At 42.1% G+C, this 24,982-nt stretch overlaps 1 protein-coding gene across 1 annotated transcript in view; it reads right to left on the reverse strand.

Moving 5' to 3' along the window:
* Positions 1–24,982, reverse strand: part of CARMIL3 (capping protein regulator and myosin 1 linker 3) — a 3,552,770-nt gene that overhangs the window by 12,654 nt on the left and 3,515,134 nt on the right. Inside the window, exon 40 of the mRNA XM_044058175.1 lies at positions 21,065–21,190. Within this exon, the coding sequence (XP_043914110.1) occupies positions 21,065–21,190 (126 nt within the window). The remainder of the gene's footprint in view (positions 1–21,064; positions 21,191–24,982) is intronic.

A 24,982-nucleotide genomic window follows, 5' to 3' on the forward strand; every position in this document is an offset into this window, starting at 1 on the left:
CATAGGAGCCGAGGAAGGAAGGGCCATCAGATCTGATGTGCTGACTCTGGATACCTCCAGATCCGAGGGCTCTGAAATGGGAGATAGAATCAGAGAAGAAGAAATCAAAGGCACAAATGTAGAATAGCTCATGGATCCAATGGGGGACAGAGCAGGCAAAACTCCCATCTGTATCTGCATCCTGAGGAATCTCCTCATCAGCCTGTCCAACTTCACTTCAGAAAGGCTCTGGGAAGATCTGATAGATGATGCAGAGGGAGGACTCAACGACTTCTTCTGGGTTTCTTGGAGAAAAGGAGACCTCACAATAGGAGATACGACCTCCAGGGAGGATCTTGGAGTTTGGCACAGAGGAGTTGACAATAACGTTTGTCAGATCTGACAGCTTGAGAGTCTTAGCTGGTGGCTAAGAAGTAGCCCTTTTAGGAGGAGACCAGGCAGGGGAGCATTTTCTGTGCTCCCTTGGGTCCTTGTGATTTGAGCCCTTGATTCTCAAGATGGAGCAGGAACAGAAGCAGACTGAGGAAGAAGACCCATAAGAAGAAGCCTGTTTTGGTACTCCATCAGAGCATGGGAACTGAAATCCAAACAGGATACATCCAATTAACTGGGCCCTAGACAGTAAACACACTCCCTGTGGGCATCAGACTGAGGGATCTTTTGCCCACAGGAAGTGCAATTTCTGCACCCAACAGGTTTGTCAGGTTTATCAGCCATATTTCTATTTTACTACAATAAAAAACAAAGTTTTAAGAGAAAAAAATATATTTTTTTAGGAAGGAAACAGAAAAGGAAACTACAACAATGATAGGAAAGGAAATACCCAAAGGTATACACTATCTAAACACCTAATGGAGAAAGTCGAAAATAATAAAAAAGGTTTGTAGGATGGTAAGGAAGGTGATAGGTTACAAATAAGATCTAGAAAATAATAAAGTTTGATTTAAATCACTCATGACCCACGAAGAGAAAATCCCAGCTTGCTAGAAGCGTGGCAAATGAGATCTGAGGTAATTTGGAGGACAGGATCATTATGGATAAGGGAGGAGCTCGAGAGTCGCATCCTAAGCTATAAACGAGCAGCTGAACTGAATCTGAGGGTTGAATCCAAACCCACAGGTTGATGAATGAATGAAAATGACAAGATCAGATTACACTTTTAACAAAGTACCTGAACTGGAAATCCATTTATTTTCCAGATAATTCAAAATGGCATGTTTGGAAAACTTTGTAATGTCATCCAGTACTAAATACATACCAATAAAGGGGAACTTATCAGTAGTATGTCATAACTGATGTTTGTACAGACTGCATTCTCTCTTACATTTTATATCCCTTAACTGTACATCTAAATGAAAGTTCCATGGCATAGAAAGTTGAACATCATGAAAACTGCCACAGTGGCATATAGCCATGTAAATGTTCCAAAATGTAGTGCAAGTAATTAATCCCCTTATTTCAGAAGTATGAGTAATAGCAGAGATAAAATATTTAGTGTTAACCACACTTGAGCAATAGTTCCACATGGTACACAACCCCACAAGCTCCTTTCAACCTGGCATTCTTTATTCATACATTTAAAGCTAAACATGTGAATAAATGATCTCCCATTCCTATAACCAAAAATATACCTATTTTCTACTTTTCCTTCAAAACATTTTGCTGTCTCAATGATTTCCCATTCCTGTAACCAAAATACACCTATTTTCTATTTTTTCCTTCAAAAAATGTATTACTACTCACAATGCCCCAATATTTCTGTAGGATTTCTTTAAGTGTAAATGTGTTGAAACCATAAGTTGATAGAAACCTGGATTTGGTGTATTTCTTTTCATCCACTCAAACTTTATATTTAAGTGCTTCTTCTCTAGAAAGTTTTCTAACTTCCATCCTAACTTGTGAAACTGTATTTTGATCAAATCCTCTTTGAGTATAGTGATAAATGTTGATCATACTGGACATCAAACTTATTACCAAACCTGTTGGAATTTAAAAAGAGACAAAACCCCTTAATGAGTACTAACTAGCAATCATCCAAGTAATGCAATCAGGGCTACACAAAACCAAAAAAATGGATTGTAGTCCCGATTCCATATAATTTCTTCCTCTAAGAAAACCATAACAATTTCTGCATATATTGGGGCAAAATTAGCCCCCATAGCTAGTACCACTCATTTGTAAATAACAGGATTCCTAGAAGAAAAAAACATGTTTTGCTAAAGTGTAGTGCAACAAATCCACAATGAATTAATTAAATTGTGATTTATATTGACCATACTTTTCCAAAGAATATCTAACTGTGTCTATCACTCCTGTGATGGAATGTGTGTGCGTCTTTCGGCCTTTCCCGGTTAGGGGTCGCCACAGCGGAATTCCGGTCCGCTAATGATTGGTAGTGGATTTTTACGTACCGCGTTACCAGCCCTGACGCACAACCTTCAACGAAGGCACGCCCCATTCACGTATGCCTCCACACAGAAGACGCTCTAGCTGAGAATCGAACGGGACAACGTCTTGCTATGAGGCGACAACGCTACCGCAGCACCACCACAGCAGTCCACTCTTGTGATGGAATGCTAGTATGAAAAGGCATTTGCATCCAAAGTTACAAAGTAAGGCCAGGCCTGTTATTAACCATTTTCTCCTAAACCTTTATTGTTGCCGAAGAGTACATTCCTCTGAGACTTTTGAGAATAGACAATTGGCTTGTGCTTATATATGCTGGGCAGATGAGTTCCCTTTTGGGGAAAAAAAACTTCCATTTTCTTAATTTTGTTGATGTGTTGTTACTTGCATCTTCAGGAATGATATTTTAAAGCTACGAGTGTTGTGTTTTAACAAACTGTTTTCAGACTGTAATATACTTTTAAAAGGAGTACTCATTTTTTTTCTGTCAGTTTAAAAGTAGTGTAAAGTAACTGAAAACATTTTTTTTCTGTGGTGAAACTGTATTTATTTTTCTTTTGTGGGACTGACATAGTATTTTAAAGTGCTTTCTAGTGTGTGTGTGTGTGTGTGTGTGTGTGTGTGTGTGTGTGTGTGCGTGTGTGTGTGTGTGTGTGTGTTTTGTGTCAAAAAAGTAATTTCTGGACTGGTAGTGCTTACTGGCAATTGCTGTGTTTCTGCCATGGGAAAAGATGCACAATTTTCTGCTTAACCATGGAGCAAACTACTGGTACCATGGTCAGTTGTCCTTACAGTTACAAAAAATAAAAATAAAAAATAAGCAAACAGCCACTGCCACCACAGCAGGCTAGCAATATGTCTCAGATGCAGGTGTGTGAGTCTACTTTGTCAATTTGTTGTACTTCAGACCACTGGATCTTTTACCCTGGATCCCTCTGGTGTAACATCTACAGCCACTATGGACTGGGGGTTAGCCACATCCTCTGTTGCTGTTGGGGTACCCTCAGTGGGCAAAGGAGAGGGAACAGGGAAGGTTTTTCTGTTGTATCTGAATGCTGTGCCCATCACTGGACAAGCAGCTGTTGTCATTAGTAACACAGTTCACTCCATTATTCCTGTCAAAAAGAAACAAACAAAAAAACAAGCATGCATCTAATCCTCTTCAAATTTCTTTGGATAGGAGTAGTTTACTGGGACTGTCTCAGGGTTTAATTCAGGCTGCTGATCCTTCTTGTAAAGTAGTTTCTGGTAAAAGAAAGAGGGATTCCTCTTTTTCTGAAGAAATTCAGTATTCTGAATATGAACAGGATAATGCAGGGACTGATGCAGCTTTTTTTCCCTCTGGTTTCTGATTCAGATTCAGACAAGAGCTCGGTGTTTAATTCTTTCTGTGAGGGATTGTCTTTCTCTGAGACTATTGCGGGAATGTCCCACTGTTTTAAACAGGAGAACACTGATGTTTCTCAGATACTCAGAAAATACTATGAGTTGTTACATAAGGATTTTCCAGAACCCACACCCATTCCCTCTCTTTTGTCATATTTACAGGATGTGTGTATGCGCTACTGCCTGTAATGTTCTTGAGAGTCAGCCAGTTACCCCTAAAAAGGCAAATAGGATGTCTTTTAAATTTGTATATACTATTCCCAAACCTGACTCAGCAGCCATGGCCTTTGTTGACTTCTCTCCTGATAAGCACTTAGTTAATTCCAATTCTACTCTTTCTGACAAAAATGGGAAAATAATTTAAAGGTATGGGGAAAGTGTATACTTTTGCAACTCTGATTTTCAGCATTTTGAATTTTCAGGCTTATATGTTAAAGTTTGTTCTGACAAATTGTAACAGTATGAGGAATGTTGTATTTGCAGTTTCTTATTGTGAGGATAAATCTACTTTAAATACCATAGTGTTTTCTATTGCACAGGTCACTACTCATTGTTTGCATTGTGTACAATTCTGTTGATACGTCTTCCAGGGCTATGGTCACTTGTACTGATTTAAGCAGGTCTGCATGGCTGCATTCTCAAAATCTTCCAGATGATGTTAAAATGAGATTTTAAATTCTGCCTTGGATAGTAGTGGCCCCCTCTGCTGCAGAAAAAAGTGTGATGAAAAGGGCAAGCTGATCCAGGGAATCTCTAAGATTTGTCAGTCATCCTTTTTCAAATTGGTCATCCTTTTCCAAATTGTTCAAGGGATGTTTTATCTCCTCATCCAGTTTTTTGCAAGAAAAAGAATAAACAGTCTCAACAGTATTCAGGTAAAAAGATGTTTAAGAAGAAACGGGAAGCGGGTCCCAAAATAAGTCCTGAACCTCTCAAAACCAATGACAGTCAAAAAAATTTGAATAACTGTTCAAGAGACCTTGTGACCTCATTCTACCCTTGCCCTTTTTTTCTTCCAAAAAATCTGAATCTTCATTTTTCTCTTTGGCAACAGATTGCTTCAGATAAATGGGTTCTGAAGACCATTCATCAAGGTTAAAGATGGCAGTGGGAGGAAATTCATTTCCAGGGGGTTATTCCTTATCCTATAGATCAGACTATTTTTGTTTCTACCTGCTCTACATCACTTGCTATCCTAAGGAATGAAAGAAAGTACAGTTGTGTACCTACCATAAATGTAGATGTTCGAGTGTATTCACTGTTGCAGTCATTACAATTGGGTTATCCTGCTGGCAGGCTACCCGCAGTCAGCCTGAATTCCAAAGTCTAGGTCCGGCATCAGTTGCTGTCGCCTCCTCCCTGAAGTCAGTGCGCCAGGGGTATAAAAGATGCAGCCGACGCCATTTTCTTCAGTTTTTCTTGCCCCAGATGTCAGGTGCCCCTAAAATGGTAGGCTCAATTATGCCAATAAGCATGCATGCACAAAAAAAAAAAACGTTTCCTTCATCTACAAGCAAATACACCACATAGGTTGTATAGAATAGAAAAGTACAGATAAGTCCCAGCAAAGGAAAAGGGGGATGGTGGGAGGGTAACCTGGACTGCAACAGTGAATACACTTGAACATCTACATTTATGGTAGGCACACAACTGTACTATGTTCATCGTGTTTCACTGTTGCAGTCATTACAATTGGCTTGAATCCCAAAGCTAAGGTTGGGAGGCTGGTGCTAAATAGGATTAGGAGAGGCTATCAGGCCCTGCAGAACTGCAGTGGCAAAGCCTGCCCTGGATTTAGAGTAGAGAGGTAAGTGATAGTGCTTTGTAAAAGTATGCACTGAACTCCAAGTTGCAGCCTCTAAGATGTCTTTGATTGGTACTCCTCTGAGGAAGGCTGCTGAAGTGGCTGCTGCTCTGGTTGAATGTGGCCTAATGCCCTTAAGCACTGATTTGCCATGCTGTGAATAGCAGAAAATGAATGCAGTGGCCTATCCACTTTGAAATAGTCTGTTTTGAGATAGGCTTTCCTTGTGATCCTGCAGCACATGCCACTAGAAGTTGTTCAGTCTTTCTGAAAGCTTTGGTTCTGTCCAAGTAGAAGTGTAGCTGTCTGTGAATGCCCAAAGAATGCAGAATTCTCTCACCCTTATTCTGTGGGTTTGGATAAAAGGTAGGCAAATTAATTGTTTGGTTAAGGACCACACTAGACACTACCTTAGGCATAAATGTAGGGTTTGTCCGCAGCGAAACCCTGTCAGGATGAAAAATGATAAAAGGTTTCACAGCCATGAGTGCCTGTAACTGTGAGACTCATCTAGCAGAGGTTATTGCTAGGAGCAGAGATGTTTTCCAGGATAATAATTTTATATCAGCTGCAGAGACTGGTTCAAACGGAGGCAGTGTGAGTTTTTCCAAGACATAGTTGAGGTCCCATGCAGGTATTGGTGCTCTCCTAGGAGGTCTTATGTTTTTGGCCCCTCTGAGGTACTGCCTTAATAATGGATGAGAAAAAATAGGTGGTTCTGTATTGTAATGAGCTGAAATGGCAGAGGTATGAATTTTAATTGATGAAAAGGAAAGGCCTTTATCAAGCATCTCAGTTAAGTATTGCAAAATCTAAGGAATATTTGGAACAATCGTGTCAAAACCTTGTGCCTGGTTCCAAGCACAGAATCTCTTCCATTTTTCTACATAAGATTTTCTGGTGCTAGGCCTCCTGGCCTCCAAAATAACATCCAACACTGCTTTAGAGAGAGGTGTGCCTTGACTGGCTACATTATCCGCCATGCTGCCAGGTTTAAGGTCCTGAGTTGGCTGTGCAGTATCTGACTGTCTTGTTGGGTCAATAAGTGAGGAATTTGAGGTGATGTCCAAGCTGGGCATTGAGACAAGCTCTTTAGGATTGGGTACCAGTGCTGGTGGGGCCAGTCTGGGGCAATTAGTATCATTTTTGGTTTCTCTTGTCTGACCTTGAGGAGTATCTTGGGGAGGAGAGGAAGAGGAGGAAAGGCATATACTGTTGGGTCTTTCCAGCTGAAAGATAGAGCATCCACTTTCCATGCTTGCTTGTGATAAGTCCTTGTGCAGAATCTCTGTAGTTGGTAGTTGTGAGGGGAGGTAAATAGGTCTATGTCCGGGCATCACCAGTTCCTTGTTATCATGCTGAAGACTTGCGGATCCAATTTCCACTTGTGGGGATCCATTAGGTTTCTGCTTAGTTCGTCTGCCAGAGTATTTGCCCTTCCAGGCAGGAACTGTTCTTGCAGATGTACTTGGTAAGTCACTGCTGTGTCCCACAAGTTCATGGCTAGCCTGCAGAGAGGGAAGGAATGTGTGCCTCCCTGCTTGTTTATGTACCACATGACTGTAGTATTGTCCATCCTTATCAATAGTTGTCCTGGATGAAGTAGATCCTTGAAGGCTGTCAGGGCATTCTGTACAGCTAGCATCTCTTTTTGATTGATATGTAGATGCATTTGACTTGCGGACCATGTGCCCTGAATATATCTTCCTGCCATATGGGCCCCCCAGGCATAATCTGATGCATCTGTTGTCAATGTCTGCCTGGCTGTGGGCAAGGTGAATGGCTGTCCCATGTTGTGGTGACAGGCTTTTGCCCACCATCGAAACTCCTGTTGCAGGCAGGGAATTAGGGTAATTAATGTTTCCAGGCTGTGGCAATGTTGAGTCCAAACACTTTTTAGGTACCGTTGAAGTTTCCTCATATGCAGTCTTGCATATGGAATTAGCAGAATGCAGGATGCCATGAAGCCCAAAGCCTGCAGAATTTTTCTTGCAGATAACTGGGTCTTTGTTGCCAACATTTTGAAATAAGTAGTCATTTGTCTGTGTTTGTCTGGCGTGAGATAAGCCATCTGGGCAGTTGTATTTAAGCTTGCACCCGGGAATATTATCTCTTGAGAGGGTACGAGGTTTGATTTATTTTTGTTTACTGTGTACCCTAGACCTGTTAGTAATCTTTTTACAAACGCCTGATGCTGTAGTAGAATGTCCTTGTTCTCTGCTTGAATAAGGCAGTCGTCCAAGTAAGGATATATTTGTATTCCTCTTTGTCTGCAAAATGCAATCACTGGTGCCAGGCATTTTGAGAAGACCCTGGGCACAGTAGATAAGCCAAAGGGCAGTGCAGAGAACTGGTAGTGCATTGAGCCAGCTATAAATCTGAGGTATCTTCTGCATGATTGTCTAATTGGGACATGCAGGTATGCCTCTTTTAGGTCTAAAGTCACAAGCCAAGCCCTCTTGCCCAGCATGGGCAGAAGCTGCTGCAGAGTTAACATGTGTTTAGGATAGGCAGGTCCAGTATTGGTCTCCAGGCTTTGTCCTTTCTGGGCACCAAGAATAGCCTTGAGTAGAATCCTAGTCCCTGCTCTTGCTGTGGTACTAGCTGAATGGCTCTCATGTCCATGAGGGATAAAACTTGTTTTTGTGCCTCTGCCCATTGATTGCATGGCAGGTCTGGCATACCGTTTGACCTTGGCAGGGTGTGAAAGTGGAACCTGTAGCCTTGTGATATAATATTTAAGACCCATTTGTCCTGGGTGATCATGTGCCAATTTTGTGAAAAAAGTGCTAGTTTTCCCCCAAAGAGGCTGCCAGAAGATAAGTGCTTGGTGCTGGCAGGGGAAAGTCATTGAGACTGTTTCCTGTATGGCTGTGATTTTTCCTCTCCGCTTTTGGAGGTAGAAGCACCCCATTGTTTAGGCCTGTATGAGCCTTGGGGCTGTGATCTGCCTCTGGGGCATCTGTATCTGCCTCTTTGTGGCCTGTCTGACACTGGAAAGGACCAATTCTTTGTAGGCCAGTTCCTGCTAAATCTGGGAGGCTGTACCTGCAAGAAATCCTTGACTGTTTGCATAGATTTAGCTTTGTCCTCCATTTTCTTCAACACCTCTTCTGCTTTAACACCAAACAAAGTATCATGCTGCAATGGAGTATCTAATAGTTTTGCTTTAACATGATCAGGCAGATTCTGTTCTTTTAACCAAGCATGCCTCCTAATGACAGAACCTATAACAGCGGCCCTGCAAGAGGCCTCTTGAGAATCAAAACCACATTGCAAAGTATGCTTTCCCACTTGTTCAGCTGCATGCAATAAATCTTGCATTTCTTTGTTTTCTGCACATTCTGAATTTGTCAACATTTTCTGTTTAAGCAGTGACATAAGATATTGCGGATATTTAAGCATATGAAATTGGCAATTTAAAGCTCTTACAGCCAAGGTAGCAGAAGTAAAAATCTTTTTCCCCCATCTGTCCAGGGCCCTGGAATCCCTATCAGAGGGGATAGGGTTTTTTGCAGTGGAAGCCTTGACCCCTTTGGGACCCTGAGAGATAGTTTCTGGGTCAGCAGCAGGGTTTTTATAAAGAAATTTATGTGAATCAGGAACCCTGTAGTATCTGTCTGGCTTAACAGGAGCTGGTGGTAAAGAGTCTGGAGACAGACTGGACTCTGAAAATACATCATCTACAATGTCTTTTCTTGGATTCTGAGTAATCTTGGCTCTCCCAGTGGAAATGCCCCCTCATAGTATGCAGTGTCTCCCCAAAAGAATAATCCTCAGGAGGAGAGGCTGAAGGGATAGATTCTTCAGCATCAGAATCCTCATAGGGAGGAAGAGAATATTCCTGTTCAGAAGAGGAATCAGAGGAAATGGAAACCTGATCTGAAGATTCATATTCTATCTCTTGCCTAGGCCTCTTATCAGGAGGGGGATGGGAACACCTGATCAAAGTAATTAGGTCTTCGGCCATTTTAAGCATCTGTTTTTTAGGCATGGTGGCCTGTCCATGAGAATGCTGTACTTGTTTCTTTGTCTTTAGAGCTGCTTTAATCCTTGCCTTTGAAGCTGAAGTAGGTTTCACATATAACTGTGTAGGCCTGAAAACACCCTCAGAAGCCGATGCCTGCTCAGCGGCTCCAGACCCATCTGAGGGAATAGTTTCCAAGTGTGCAATACCTTGAGTTTCCAGCGGCCTAGTGAGCTCCACGTGGGAGTCGGAAGCGGCCTGTGGCTCTGACGTAGCAGGTGTCAGGGGCTGCAAAAGCGCCTCACTGAGAACTGGCAACAGGCCTAGCGGAAGCCTCGTTGTCGGTTTTGGACCTCGGATGCCTGTCCTTTTCTTTTTCTTTGCGATTTTTATAAACTCCGGTAGTCTGCTGTTCCGACAGCATTATATAATTGAATCTTCTGCCAAAGTAATGAAATGCAAAATCGTACCAATGCTTAATAGTGTGTTGGTTAAATCTAGCACAAAACTAACAACTAGCAATGTCGTGGTCAGGGCCTAGGCAAGGAATACAGTAAGAATGAAAATCCTTATGAGGTATTTGCTTCCCACAAGAAATACAATTATTAACTTTTTCTGACATCGGTCTGGAGCAAGAAAAAAGTTTCCCCAAAGGGGTACTTAGCTTTAATGAAGTCTTCGGATCTGAAATTCGAATTTGAAAATCTCAGGAGTCGGCCGACCGGCACTTACGAACTGCTTTTGCTTCGGGCACTGCACGGCAAGAAAGACTGAAGAAAATGGCATCGGCTGCATCCTTTATACCCCTGGCACTCTGATGTCAGGGAGGAGGCGACAGCAACTGACGCCGGACCTAGACTTTGGAATTCAGGCCGACTGCGGGTAGCCTGCCAGCAGGATAACCCAACTATAATGACTGCAACAGTGAAACACGATGAACATCCAGTTCGTGCTTCCCAGGTGGGGAAGGGCTTTTATTCAAGAATGTTCCTAGTGCTAAAGAAAATGCTTGGAGATCACGTCTGGATCTCTCTTTCCTAAACCTGTTTGTGACAGTGTCTAAATTCAAAATGATGTTACTTCACAACCTGTTACCACTTCTTCCTTTTTCAAGTTTACTGATCTTTTAGTCAGCTCAGCTGGAACTGCTTGACAGTTTTGAGGAATGGAGAATTCCCTGAAGCTTTGGAAGCTGACCAGCTGTTACATCCTTGGCAGGATATAACCCATATAGCTAAGGCTACTGCAGCAGTGATCATTTGGACATATACTGTTATGCTAAGTTTGTCTTACACAACTGTACTTCGTTTTTGTATAAGAATATTATTTGGACCTGTGAAATTCTAATTTGTTGAGAAAAAACACACTTCATGGAAAATAGAATTCATTGAACTTTATTTTCATCCTAAGACGTCCATTATCTACAATTAATAATTAAACAATATAACATCAGATGCAGTTTGAGTTTTTTTTTCTGCCACCTGTCTATTTTAATGCAACATTTTCTTTTCTTTATGTTATTGTAATTGCAATATTGTTTTACATGCATAATCAGATATTCCTAAAGTTTTTTTTTCATTTGTAAAAGCTTGTGGGTAATGCCTTATTTTATCAATGAACAGTAACCTCACGGTACTGGTGTATGGCTTAGTATCTGCAGAGTGACAGTACAACTAGCAGTTGTTACAATTTAACATTGTCCATCTCATGGGAAAAGTGTACAGCAACCTAATCTTAATATATTTCTAGTAATCAGATTTGTGGCAAGATTATCATGGAAACAGAAAAGGTATACTTTCATTAGAGAGACCTCTCAGTAACACATTGTGGGGAACATTTTAAGAGTATGCATATGAGAAAATAGTTACAATCAGTCTTAGTTATTTTTCTTAAAGTTGTACTAAAATGCATTGGGCTTAGACTGATGCAGGTGAAATCCTGCACAGTCACTGATTATAGCACTGATCTGTAGTTGGTAATGCAAACCTTATTTAGGCATGAAAGGTATCAGTTATAATTCAGGGCAATAGTGTACATTTTTCCATAAGTTCTTAAAATCAGTCACACTTTGCATACATAATCTATAGTAGCGGTACAAATACAGGCTCTTTAACCCCCACAATTCACAATATGTGGTTGCAGCAATTAAAGTCTTAGCCCGTAATTCACGCTTTACATAAAAGGTAATGTTCTCTTGTAATTAGGGTATTTTTTTTACTATCTTGCCTTCTAACTTGCAATGGCGACTTTTCTGTACAGTATCTTTTAAATCAAACTCCTGTGACTTTTCTACTTACAAGAAAGAATGATATTTTGTATTTTTGACTTTTGATTTTGCATGCAGGCAGTGAAACAGTATTAAGATAAGCATGCAGCAAGATATCATGCAGTTTATTTGATGGCACTCAAGATGAAATTTTGGAACAAGTATTGAAAAAATTGTCAGTGCTGTCCTTGTGTATTCATTCGGGCAAAGGTCAGCACATCAGATTGATGAAGTTTCATTTTTTAAATTGTAACTTTCAATACAACCACTTCTTCATTCATGTCACTAAGAAGACACCTGTTACTTCACTTTCATTCATTCATGTTCCGATTTCATTATTACCTGCTTAATCCAATTTGAAGTAATGGGGTGCCGGAATCTGTCCTACAGATCAGTAGGTAAAATGCAAATAAATGTATTCCATATTCGATACCAAGCTATCACAGATCAGTTGTCTTACATGGTCTATAATCACATATCATTACTTCTGCAGATCCTTTATCATTCAATATGTACCACTATACAGTACTGAAATTTCCATTTTTTGATTTTGTTTTTTTTCAAGTAAAATTGTGCCACTGATGCATATTATTGACTAGTTAACTTTCACATCACCATCATTACCATATGTTTCACAAGAGTTGAAGGGAGTCAAACTCTTCCTTTAGCTTTAGAGCGCAGAACCTTAACCAATATGATGCACAGCTTATACTGAACTAATATGGAGCTTGTCACTGGTCAGCAGGAAGTGCAGTTTGCACTCTTTAAAGAACAAATTAGTGATTCATTCATTCAGTTTCCAGTTACCCACTTAATCCAATTTCAGGTTGGAGGTGTAGCTGGACCCTATCCAGGAAGTAAGTCAGAAACTTGTCACAGATGTAGCACAAGTACAGTGCTGGGAAAACAATGAAGCTGCAGTTATTTTTATTGTTTTGAACAAAGCCTCACATTTATCCAAACCTATGTTACCACAGCAATAAAGATGCTATACGCAAAGTAGTCTCCCATCATGTGCTAACCATTGATTTACCCAATTTGCACTTCTACCTGATATTTGTTTTATATAACCATGCAATTCAACCATGAGGACTACAGATTTTTGGCTAACATATAATTAAGTATGGCAGAACCCCATGTACAAAAATGGGAAAAGGGGTGATGGACGGATACATTTTGGCTTCTACCAGATGCAGACAGAAAAAGAAGTTATGTACCTACCATAACGTTCCATGTTAGTTGTCATCTTCTCGCCTTCTTTCTTGTTGGTTGGGTTCGGAGCCGATCCTTGGCTCCGACTCTGCCATCTTCAAAAGCTCAAGAGCTGCATACTGGCTTGAGGCCACCCCATATCCCATGATGCCTGGTGCCAGATACCCAGATCTCGTTTGGTAAGTCTAACTGCAGACATAATAAGGAAATGATCCTATCCTGGAATATATAAAACCTCCAGAGAGGCTACTAGACAGCAAGGAATAGCCAGAGAAGACTCAGCCAGTGGAAAAAAAAAACATAAGTAACTCTTCTCGTTCTACAAGGATAGGGGGATGGAGGGTGGGACGCAAGAAAGAAGGCAAGAAGAAGACAACTAACATGGAACGTTATGGTAGGTACATAACTTCTTTATGTTAAGTTGTCTATCTCGTCTTCATTCTTGCTGGTTGGGACAGCATCCCTAGCAACTAAAATCCTGGGTGGCTCATCGGAACAAACTCTTCAGAACAGTGGAACCAAAATCTGCTCTGTTTCTGGAAACCACATCCAACTTATAATGTGAAATGAAAGTATGTGGGTTGGCTCACGTAGCCGCAGCACAAATGGATTCCATGGGCAACCTAGCCTGAAAGGCCACCAAAGTGGCTAAAGCCCTGGTGGAGTGACCTTTTGGTTTAACAGGTAATTCTTTATTCCTCAGTTGATAGATAAATGTGATGATAGAAGTCAACCACCTGGACAAGGTTACTTTTGAGACTGGAAGACCTTGTTTACCCTCAGCATAAGAAAGGAAAAGTTGGTCCGATTTCCTGATATCCTTAGTTCTATGTAAATAGAAACGTAGTTGCCTGTGAACATCTAACTGATGCAACTTATATTACGCCCTGTTGGAATGGTTGGGAAAAAACACAGGAAGGTCTATGGACTGATTCAAATTATTTTCTGAAGAGACCTTAGGAAGGAAGGAAGGATTAGTCCTGAGAGCGACCCCATCATTGTGGAACACTAGGTATGGAGGACGGGTACAAAGAGCCTGCAGTTCCGAAACTCTTCTGGCTGAAGTAATGGCTACCAGAAAGAGAGTTTTCCAAGATAAAAACTTCAGGAAACAAGAAGCTGCAGGTTCGAAGGGAGGCAGTATTAGAGAAGCTAAAATCAAATTTAGATCCCACAGAGGTGGAGGATCTCTCACTGGAGGCCTGAGCAGAGTGGTCCCTTTGAGGAAAGGCTCTACATAGCTTTTGCGACATGATATTATTTCCCGACAGGCCAATGTGAAAATTTGAAATTGCAGCTAACTGAACTCTAATTGTAGTGGAAGAGGACCCAGAATGAAAGAGTTCTGCAAGAAAATCCAAAATGTGGTGTATAGGGGCTGAAAAGGGGTCTATACTCTTAGTTTCTGCCCAGGAAGAAAAACGTTTCCACTTACTAGCGTAAGTTTTTCTAGTGGTAGACTTGTGCGATGATAAAATAATTTCCCGCACAGATGGGAAGATATCTGGAAGCCTGGCTAAGGTTGGAAGTGGAGCAACCAAGCAGTGAGCTGGAGAGATTGCAGGGATTGGTGCAGCCCACCCGATTGATGGATCAGAAGGTCTGGAACTTGGTCCAGAGTCGAAGGCTGCTCGAGAAGATGATGATGCAGGAATGGGAACCATATTTGTCGAGGCCAGTAAGGAGCAATGAGGATCATTTTGCAGCCCAAAACGGTAGCTTTCTGTATCAGTTTTGGAATAAGGGGAAACGGAGGGAATGCATAAAGAAGTCCCTGAAGCCAATTGTGGACTAGAGCGTCTCTGGGGGAATGTACGGGTAGTGGAAGGAGAGAGAAGAATTTGTTGCATTTGCTGTTGAAGGGGGGTGGCAAAAAGGTCGCAGCAAGGCTGGCCCCATTTGCGGAATATTTGGTCCGCAAGTACTTGATTCAGAGACCACTCATGAGGCATGAGAATTGCTCTGCTCAGCCTGTCTGCTATGATGATGGACTTCCCAGGGATGTGCATTGCGATCAGAAACTGTTGGGAAGAGATCGCCCACTGCCAGAGTCTGAGTGCTTCTCGACATAGGGGGTAGGACTTGGTTACGCCCTGCTTGTTGATGTACCACACTACTGACATATTGTCCATTTGAACTGCAATTGTCCCAGTAGGAAGAGAGTCCTGAAAAGCTTGCAACGCTAGAAGCACAGCCCTCATCTCCAAGGCGTTTATATGCAGGTGGTACTTGTGAGGTTGCCAGGTGCCTTGGACTGTCCTGCCCTGATAATGCCCCCCCACCCGATCAGGGAAGCGTCCGTGGTAACCGTAGCAACTGGGGGGAAGTACAAATGGTCTTGCTAGGGGTACTGATGTGGAGACCATCCACCATGCAAGGTGCTTCTTGCATGCTTCTGTGATCATAATCATGTGAGACATGGGAAGCTGCTGGAAAGACCATTGGGTGAAAAGCAGCCACTGGAGGATCCTCATGTGAAAAAGAGCTAGAGGAACAAGTATGATAGCTGCTGCCATGAGACCTAGAGTTTGGAGGACAAACTTGGCTTGAATTCTCTTGCATGCTAATAAGACCTGTACATGTTGACGAATCACTAATACCCTGTCTGGTGGAAGGCTCGCTGACATGTCTTTTGTATTTAAATTTGCGCCTATAAAGGTGATAGACTGACAGGGTGACAATGCAGACTTTTTGAAATTTATTGAGATACCTAGTCTGGAGCAAGTCTCGATAGTGAAGTCTCTGGCTTGCAGAAGGTGATGCCTGGTGGTAGCAGTAAGGAGCCAGTCATCTAGATATGGAAACACCTGGAATCCTTGCTGTCTCAGGTGAACGGTAACTACTGCCATACATTTGGTGAACACTTTGGGGGCTGTGGTGAGACCAAAGGGCAGAGCTCTGAACTGGTAATGGCTGGCTCCCAACCGGAAGTGAAGGAATCTTCTGGAGCATCTGTCCATTTTGACATGGTAGTACGCATCCTGAAGATGTATAGAGCACATCCAATTGTCCTGACCCAGAAAGGGCATAATGGACTGTAGCGTGACCATCCGAAACTTGGTTCTTTGTACAGACCTGTTCAGTCTGCTGAGATCCAGAATGGGTCTCCAGTCCCCTGTCTTTTTTGGTACCAAAAAGAACCTTGAGTAAATTCCGGATCTTTGCTGGTCTGCTGGGACTTGCTGGATGGCCCTTTTTCTTAGCAGTTCTGAAATTTCTTGTACTGCTTGATCCCTTAGATTGGGTGGAACATCTGGAAGGGACTTGTTTGACATTACGGGAGTGCGAACAAAGGGTATTCTGTAGCCTCCGGATATAACTGACTGTACCCATTTGTCTTGTGTTATGTCTTACCAGACTCTTGGGTACAGCAATTATCTTCCCCCTACTGCCTCCGGAGGTGGGCAGTTGGGCAACCCTTCAGGGATGGTGGGAGGGCTTCTCAGAGAAGGATTCTCTGCTGCCCTGGTTTTGTGGACCCCCTTTGCCTCAAGGGCGGTGTCTATTATTGTTCCCTCCTCTGCCCCTGGATGGGAACTCACCACGTGTGTCCAGCAAGGCTCCCTGAGATTTCCAGAACCACATCTTTCCACTCTTCTGACCCTTGGGATATGGTCTGGAAGGAGTGGAAAAACAGACTCCCACAGCAGAGACAGTCTTGCCTTCCTGTTCACACCTGGTAAGGGTGTCCTTCACCTGTGATCCAAAAAGAGAGGAACCATCAAAGGGGGTGTTGGTGAAAGATGCTCTGAAAGGTTCCACGAAGTTACATAGCCGCATCCAAGTGTGTCTCCTTAGAGCAACACCTGTGCCTGCGGCTCTACTCGCACCATCAGCTGCATAAGAAATGAGCCTCATGGAGGAGTTCACCACTGAATTAAGAGTCGCCAGCTGGGAGGCTGCCTTAGCCCGGGCCCCCTCAGCTGATGGATCTTGGAGGGTATCTCCAAGCTCTTTAAGGAGATCCCTTTGAAGGTGGGTAAAGTGGCACAAATAATTCAGAGACCTCATAGAAAAGGTCACTGAAGAGAACATCCGCTTCCCATATCTGTCCATCTTCCTGGACTCCTTGTTAGGGGGATGGACAGATGAAGAAGTTTCAGCCAACTCCTTCTTTGTGGCCACCGATACCACCATGGCATCAACAGGGACACCTTTGGTCAAAACCTGTTCATCCTGTGGTGCCGTTATGAATTTAGTGGGTCTTCTGGGGGTAGGTTCCACTGTGTCTGGAGCTGACCAAGCCTTCTGAGCCACCACGGACATCAGTGGGTCGAAAGCCAGGACACCCAGGAGGTGGAAGGTCGGGATCCAAACGCATCCAGGAATACTGACTCATCCTTGGAGGGGCTTAGGGTAGTCCATTTCCCCCTCTGCCTAAGCATCTCAAGGATGTCTGAGAAGGAGACATCTTCAGAGGGGGATCTCGGGGACCCTTCTGAATCCTCTATGTCGGTATCTGATGTGACAGACTCAGGGGAGTCAACATGCTTCCTCTTGCATTTCCTCTTACGAGGTGGCTCCTCAATGATCAGGAGAGGCCTCAGAAGAGGAAGATACACCCAAGGGGGTGCCCTGGAGCGTTGGTTCCCCACGCTTGGGGTCCGGAGGAGGGACAGAGGCAGACGCAGGCACCATAGTGGGAGGAGCTGGTGGGGCTGACTCAGGGGCCAGCACACTCCTCATGACCTCAAAGGCATCCCTGCTCGGATGCCGAGAAGGCTCCCATTCCGAAGAGACCGGAATCCCTCTTCGCACCAAGGGGGATGGCTCCGAAGCTGATGTAGGAGCCGAGCTCACCTGCACCAAAGCTCCGAGAGGGAGAGCGGGGTCGGACAAGGGTCCGATGCCACTCGCCCCCTCGGAGCTGACGAGGGAGTCTCGGCGCCCAGACCCTTCCAAGGACGGTAGCAAGGAAGTGATCGAAGCCAACGACGGAACCGAAGCAGAAGGTATCGGTGCCGACGGTTCCACGACCCGAACCCCAATGAACTCCAGCTCTGAGCTCAAGGAAGGAGTCGGAGGAGGAATAACTGCAGATATGGATGGAGCCAACACCTGACGAGGGGGGCTGGACAACATTTTTGCTAGGGCCTGCGATTTTAACAGCCTACTGACCACTCTCTCCACGTCATGACTGGATAGTCTTGAGGACCGAGAAGAGTGGGACCGATGACTGCTTCGATTGGAGCAGAGGAGACCTCTGAGCCGAGCGTATTGACTCCAGGGAGGGAGGGAGACCTAGACCTCTTTCAACTCCCCGTTGGCTCCAAAGGGAGAGTCGGGACCGACTGGGAGACAGGTAAATCAGTTCCGGCCGGAACTGAGGCTGAAGGAACAGCTTCACCCATCGACGGCTCCGAACTGGGAGCCAAAGATTTAGGTGGCTTAGAGGCCCTCATGGGCTGAGTCTTTGCCAGTGAATCCTGTTTAAGTAATCCACGTAGGATTAACTTATTTTTATGCTCCTGCAGGACTCTTGGGCTGAAGGCATGGCAAACAGAATAAGAGTCCTGCAGGTGCACGGCGCCGAGACAATAGACACAAGAAGTGTGACCATCTGTCAGAGACATCTTCTGATAGCATGAGTCACACTTCTTGAATCCGGACACCTTGGTATTCTTGGACATCCCTGAAAAGGAATTAGAAAACCAAGGACAACACACAAAAGAAATTAGGATGCAAGTACTACCACACTCACTAAGTTAAGACACCCAAAACACAGCCAAGAAAACTGACAATATTGTGTGTATATATATATATATATATATAAGCTAAACATAACTAACTAAGTAAGAGCTAAAAGTTTTTTTTTTTTTTTTTTTAATTAGAGAAAGTGAAAAGGGTTAGCCTCTAATTTAAATGGCTACCTAAGAAAGTGAAGGGGGAGGGGAAAACTCTCTAAAACGAGTTTTCTGAAGGGATAGGGGAAGGTTTAAGAAAGAATTATAGATACTACAAGTATATATATATATATATATATATATATATATATATATATATATAAAGGTTAATTAGTATAAACAACCTACACTAACAAGCCTATAAATTTTTATCAGAAACGAGTAAATAATGAAAATATATGACCTGAGCCAGTAGACAACCTCACAGCAGAAGCGGCAAACGAGATCTGGGTATCTAGCGCCAGGCATCATGGGATATGGGGTGGCCTTGATCCAGTATGCAGCTCAAAAGCTTTTCAAGATGGCCGAGTCGGAGCCGAGCATCGGCTCCGAACCCAACCAACAAGAATGAAGGCAAGATAGACAACTTAACATATGCTATTTCAAGAAAAGGGAGTTACTTTATATGGTAATGGTAACAGTGAGGTATCTGTAGTCAGTGATATCAATTCCATGAAAGTAGAAAACTGCATCTCTATCTGTTAAATGTGAAAAACATAGTTCCTCGTTTATTAATATCTCTACATCCTAGCTCCAGGGTATAGGGTACAGTCAGACCCCTGATTACTGTCTGTGTGGAATTTTCATGCTCTCCATGTCTGTGTGCATTTTCTTGAGTTTTCTCAGTTCCTCCTACATCCTCATAATATGCTGACTGATTGCTATTATCATTTTGACCCAGGTCATGACTGAAAAGCATCCATGAACAAGTCTGCACGTCTGATTAATGAATTAATGCAATTAGAAAAGAAAATAAAAGAAATATATTCTTGATGATGTTAAGCTAATATAAAAAAGTTTAGAATCTAATATATATTTCTCATATTGTATTCATATATTTGCAGGCACAGCTTTACATAAGTATTCCTTCTGGTTTTCAACCTTACATTTGTAAATGTATTTCTAGAATGTGTTTATCAAGTAGTTTTTTGTGAATGTTTTCTAGTCTCTTCTATGAACTGCCACTGGGCAGGCTGGTATGGAACCATGGCTTAGCACACTCACGTCTTCCTCTACACAGCATACATTTATGGTGAGCCCCTGCTCATGCTAAGCATAAAGCCCTTCTGAAATTCATATTTTATTTAATACTATTGAAATATAAGACATGCCTGCATAAAGTACACTGATTGTTTTAGTATGGTTCATGTGGTGCATGTAATCATTTGTTTAATCTCTGCTGGACATGAATCATATTCTTCCTCTACTCAGAAAGACCAGGGCTGGAATACTTTTGCTGCACCTCCTTACCTGTTGGATCTGTAACTAATTTACCACCAGAGTAGATATAAATGATGTTTCACATTTTATTGACTTAAATCTGTGCTGAAACACAAGAAGTATTATGCTAAGGTACTTTTGAAACACTTTCTCTCTTCCAGTCCAGTACATGCAAAGTAAAAGGAGTCATTATATTTTCATTGATTATAATTACATATTAATCATTCCATATATGGCCCACGGGCATGTTGTGTAGCTGGTAATATATCCCAAATGTAAAAAATATTGTTATATGACTTATGCACTTTAATCAGAGGGTAAAGCAGCCCTCAACAACCTATATAAAAGCTTCATATATCTCTCCTTCTCACAGACATCAGTTCATGTACCACCTGTTTTCATGTATAACCTCTCATATAAAGAAAGTCTTCCAAAATTTTTTGTACAAAAAATGAATACATAAATATTATCAAAGTTTATCAAAGAATGGGAAAACATCCAGTCTGTTGCTGGACACAGAAATGGAAGGAGGTTAATATCATACTTTATCTTGTATTCATCCAGTTTTGTAGATGAAGAAGTCACCTAGGAAAGACCATGTCTTCCCAATGCAGAAAAATGCACTGTTGTCAACACTCTGGTGACACTATATCACAGATGCAATGATGTAAAACAAATGGCAGAAAAGTAGCAGTAGTTGAATGCAACAAAATATTACAGAAGGCCTACATACTAACGTAATTGGAATTCATTGTTTATATTAATGGCTGCAGCAATGTAGTTGGATGTTTACTAACTTAAAGAAGATCCCAAGTAAGTGTTTCACTTGGGGTTAGGTAAGTATTATCAAACTGGAAGAACAAATTACCTTTGAAATTGTCAAGTTTCTGAACACATACCCTGAGTAAGGATTACAGTTCCATCTAATGACATGAATTTCTTGTTAAGTGGTGACTTGACATTCCTTGGGAGCATTTTCCTTACAGCTGGGCGTGGAGCCTCAATAAATACTTTAGTGGTAGTACCTGTAAGAAGAAAATAATTAAATTGCATACATCATACTGTAAGACTAGAGACTAGAAATGAAAAAACTTATTTTAAATGTAAGTTCCTATAGTATCCATCAACTTGAGATGATGGCAATTTACCTCCGAAAACAGGAATGACAATAAAGTCAATCATCTTTTCATTCATGCATTCATTTAGTCAGTCATTTATTTATTTATTTTCATTTACATATTCAGTATATAGCCGCGGTGGTGCAGCGGTAGCGTTGTTGCCTCACAGCAAAAGGTTCTCCTGTTCGATTCACGACTGGACTGCCTTCTGTGTGAAGTCTGCATGTCCTCCCTGAGGTCGAGTGGCCTCTGAAAGACATGCAGGAATGGGCGTGCCTTCGCTGAAAGTTGGGCATCGGGCTGGCAACTCGACACCATAAAAAAATCTACTGCCAACCATTAGCGGACCGGAGTTCCGCTGTGGCGACCCCTAATCGGGAAAAGCCGAAAAGAAAACCAACAACATTTACATATTCAGTATAAAAATCTTGCCCAAATAGTCTTTATTAATTCACATCAAGGACTTTTTAGGCTAAGAAGTAGACACTTGTGTGGGCCTCATCTTTTCCTATTAGATAAGAAGCCATTAGCTTCAGCTGTATGCAAATACAGATATTTTCTATAGTTCAACTCTAAAGAGCAGTTGAGCTATCCAGCTATGCTACAAAAGCTCATTCAGTATGATATTGTCAGAGGAAATGGTATAAAAGCAAAGTCATCCATATAATGAATGTTGTTAGCATTCCCATACTTCTTTCATGAGTGTCTCACACAGGTAGGAAAACAAACTGGGCCCAATGAATGACACACCTGTGCCTGTACAAAGTTATAAAGAAAAAAAAACTGGGTTAGACCCTGGATAACTGTGCATTTACTTAGTGATAAGATAAATGAAGTAATACAGGAAGGTTACAGAGTTTGAATTGGGTGTCTGGAACCTTATCAGTATTTTTTTTTTCTGAACTGTGATCAGTAACCTTAAATAACACTGTGCAGATACACTGGCCAGGTTTCAGACATGCTGAAAACTTCTAAACAGTTTTTGAAAGTTCAGTAATAACACAATTTTCTTACAGGTTCACAGTTATTTAATAGGCTATTGCTCAATTAAGATATTTTGTAGCCTAGCCATGCATTCACAAAATGTTTATAACCCTTGTAATATAAGTACAAATAACTAACGGTCCTGGCATTCTATGAATGAATAGCCCAGTGACCACACATTTACATGTTACATTTACCCATAAGGAACAAAGGTGCTAAACCAGGTGTGACATTATTTTTTTCCCATTCATTCATCAAGATTACCCTTGAGGAGTGTTGAGACATAATTTTGCTTTATGTGTAGCAGAAGATGATTTCAAGAAAAGTGGCATTCTCTCTGCTATATATTTATCCCTCCAACATGCCCTATTTATCTTTTATAAAAGATTAAGATCTTCTAAGTGGGTGTTTATGCCACCAGTAGTCTTCTGGATGTACAGTATATCTGAAAGATGGGATTGGTTGAGGCTCTATAAGTGAGGCAGAGATTGTCCCTCAGTAATTTGTAAGATACTGAGAAGAGGGACAGGGCTTTGAGATTGTCAATGTAACCTTGTGTTTTAGGCCCTTGATTTCCTTGGTGAGACACTGAGGTCATTCAAGTTGTGCCAAGTGTTTGGACAGGTACACACTAAAGGAAACAATGCATTCAAAGATCATCTTAATAAGTGCATAATAACAAGGAAAGATCACATCCTCAGACCCGGACACCATACCCTTTCCAATAAGCTGTGTAATGAAGGACTTTCTTACAATAGTGAATTCATGCAGATCAAAGGACAGTTCATTGTCTACACAGATCCCCAAATTAATTTTCCAGGGGTGTGTTGTCAATGTAATAGTTACAGAGGAAGTCAAACTTCTATAAGGATAACAGATATTTGTTTGGGAAAAGGCAGGGGCGGCTCGTGCTATAGGACTGCAGCCCTCCCACCTAGAAAACAAACAAAAAAAAAAAAAGAAAAGTGAAAAAAACAGTTAACTATGAATCCCAGAAGTCCACACATGCACACACGCACTGGTCGGAACCCAGAAGAACTCCAGACTGCTTTGTCAAGCAGTCCGGATAAGGGAAAAGGCATCTCTGCCTCACAAATGCCCAGAAGTCTGTGTGGTGACAGCCACACAGAACAGAAGAGCTCTGGACTGCTCCTTCTGCAGGCTAGACCAATCAGGAGAGCTTTGCACAGCTGGAACCAATTGGGAGAGAGGTGAGGTTTGTCTTGCGACAACTGGAGGATTTACTGTTAGCTTGCGCAGGTGAGGAGCTCTCTCTGGGAGGATGGATGCAGGACTGGAGTTTTTTTTCCTGATGTCACTCACAGGGCTGGATTGGATTTATTTTCCTGATGTCAGATGGTCTCACAGCCATTCTAGGTGAGGAGTGTTTTGGATGGTCTCGCAGCCTAGGTAAGGAGTGTGTTGGATGGTCTCACAGCCATTCTAGAGGAGGAGTGGGTTGGATGGTCTCACAGCTGTTTTAGGTGCATGTTATGCCCCAGCTGCTACATGGTGGTGGGTAGAGAATAAGGCTTGAACCTTGGGCCCAAATGGCAAGAGCCTGAATTCCCTACCCATCACCATTTGTAAAACAATTGCAGATTTTTGCCTCATATTTATTCTGTTCCTCATAAAATCTGCGGTTTCTGTATTTTTGTTTCTTAACACAGCCAGTGGTGCAGTGGTAGCATTGTTGCCTGACAGCTACAGGTTGTCTGGTTTGATTCTTGGGGGGGGGGGTGCTGTCTGCATGTCCTCCCTGTGTTTGTGTGGGTTTACTCTGGTGTCCTCGATGGATATTTATCCCTATGTTTTGAACTGTATTCCCCCATTATTGGCTTTGTCCAGGTTTTTTGTGCCAAGATTGAGAGCTATGGTGATAACTGAACTCACTGAATATGTTTGGGGCTGTATTCCCCCATTATTGGCTTTGTTCAGGTGTTTTGTGCTAAGATGTTGACAGCTATGGTGAGAACTGAATTCACTAAATGGTAGCCATTTAAGTTTCAGTCTTCCTTTCATAAACAGATGATTTGGCATAGTGGTATGTTGCTCTGACTGGTTTGCACAGGGTCCTGGGCTCAATACTTGGCAGTGAAATGCATGGTGGTAGCACCGCATTTTATTCTAATAACTTTCCAACATTATACAAGCAATGTTTAAAATGTATCCCTGGTTTTTGATCTTTTGCCACCCCCCCCCCAAATTTTGGCTTTTTCCAGATTTCTTGTGCTGCAAAGTTCAGAGATACAGCTGAGTGTCAAGTAGATTTTACAAGAAGCTGAGAGCTGTAGGGGAACCAAAGTTTAGTGCTGCTTACGCCGAGTCTGCTCGCATTGTTAATAACACAACAGGTAGTGTACTTGCTTTTGATGAAGAAGACTGTGGGTTCTACTCCCACAGTAGATCAATGCATTGCTGATATTGTACTGTATTGTAAAAGGGGTGGATGCTGCAGTATTTTTTGGTAAAGATACCTAGTAACTATGAACCTGTTATCAGTTTGCCATCCATTTGCAATATTACTAGCTTATCATTTTTTTAATGCAACTTAGGCAATTTATTCCTCAAGGGCAACAGGCACTTTATTTGTAGATGAAACAATGAAATATAAAGAAGTTTGCTAGCAGCAACCTCTTCATTAGTTACAGATTTCTTTAATGTGGAATTATTTAGATGACTTTTACTTCTTCAGAGATTGTGCATATTTACTGA

This window comes from Protopterus annectens, chromosome 16.part0, assembly GCF_019279795.1.
Source record: "Protopterus annectens isolate FY-2018-M chromosome 16.part0, PAN1.0, whole genome shotgun sequence".
Lineage (NCBI taxonomy): Eukaryota > Metazoa > Chordata > Ceratodontiformes > Protopteridae > Protopterus > Protopterus annectens.